Genomic DNA, 1515 nt, shown 5'->3' on the forward strand with positions numbered 1-1515 from the left:
ATCATTACTTCGGAGGCACAACCGCCAAACCTCTCAAAACATTTTTTTCACTGAGGTATTAAAAGGAAACGTTTTGAATCGTGGATGCATTTCAAACCTTTATTCAATGATACTTTTTCACATCGCTTACAATCGACATTCTTATGAAAAAAACATTATGTATTTATATATTTCAGTATTTGAATTGTAAATGTATCAATTTAAGGTTGATATTAGGTGTTTTAGGGCTAATTCGCATGCCAGAAGGTCATAAAGAATAATGAGTAAACTGGCGCATAATCCCTCCCATAGAAATACCTCACAAAGTCTCCGATATAACACTCTTATACTTGTTTCTCATTTGCTGCTCAATCGTTACGGAATTAGGTGATCTTTATATGTTCTTATAATATAGTTTTACCGGGTTGTGTGGTTTAATTAAGATTGTTTTTAAACACAAATTAACACTGAGAAGACGGCCGGAGGGACGTCTGATAACTATTTATGTCGTAGTTTTATCCCGTTTGTATGACTCGTAAGCAAATTGACCGAAATGCAGATGATCACCAACAGTGTAACTAGTTCATGTATTTTTGAAACTATGGTTTAAAGGATTAAACATCTTGCATTGTGAATAGATCCCAATTGCCGTCCATCCAAAATTGTTATCGTAATATCAGTATATATCGGTATAATGTTTTCTTAATAATACATCAAATACCAAAAGAGGAACTTTTATTACCTTTTTCGTAGCTAAGAATCTTCAAAGGTGTACATTAACATATCAACCAATTTCAAAATTTAATACTCCACCTTGTTTGATTTACATCAAGTATTACTGGTATTTGAAGAGAAACAATTTTAAAACTATATGACAGGTATATTTTAATTATGTCTGCACACGTCCCATATGACAAAGACGCCTCTTTCAATTTTCAATTCTTTCTTTTTCACAAATATTATTACGTTATTTTTAATTAAATGGAAACAATTTTGCCAAAACATTTTCACAGAGCTTTATTTTTACTTACACACAAAATGGCAAATGGCCATCTTATATGTGCTTTCATCTGAAAGCTCGTCCACATAGTTTTTAAGATCTAATGGATAGCGCTTTAATCATTTAGTTTTTAATTAATGGAGGCAATTTCGTACCATGGGAACGGTTAATTGTCGTGTTCACATAAACATTGAACTTTCTTTGAGAACTTTTCAAGTTCTAATGAAAACTACCTTTGATAATTTGACTAACAAGACCATCTTGTATTTAAACTAAAATTATGTTGTCACAAAACAGTGTTTTGTCAAGTTAAAGCTTTAAAGTTGATCAGTTAACATATTTTTTTTAAACAACAACGGAACAAAACACACAACATTTAAACGAGGCTGTGAGGACGTTCGTGGCGGAACGCACAGATTATTGTGATTTTTTATTACTTTTACTACTAGATTCCCAAGACGATACATAGGGCACTTTTGATTACTTAAGTCGAATCTTACTGTATTAGATTTATATCATTAATCTAATGTCACCTC

General features: G+C 31.7%; 1 protein-coding gene across 1 annotated transcript in view; it reads right to left on the minus strand.

Moving 5' to 3' along the window:
- The window catches only part of LOC128210747 (complement C1q and tumor necrosis factor-related protein 9B-like), a 19825-nt gene extending 19686 nt beyond the window's left edge, over nucleotides 1-139 (minus strand). Inside the window, exon 1 of the mRNA XM_052915100.1 lies at nucleotides 131-139. Within this exon, the coding sequence (XP_052771060.1) occupies nucleotides 131-139 (9 nt within the window). The remainder of the gene's footprint in view (nucleotides 1-130) is intronic.
- Nucleotides 140-1515: the final 1376 nt, after the last annotated feature.

Source organism: Mya arenaria, chromosome 12 (genome assembly GCF_026914265.1).
Source record: "Mya arenaria isolate MELC-2E11 chromosome 12, ASM2691426v1".
In the NCBI taxonomy this organism is placed as follows: domain Eukaryota; kingdom Metazoa; phylum Mollusca; class Bivalvia; order Myida; family Myidae; genus Mya; species Mya arenaria.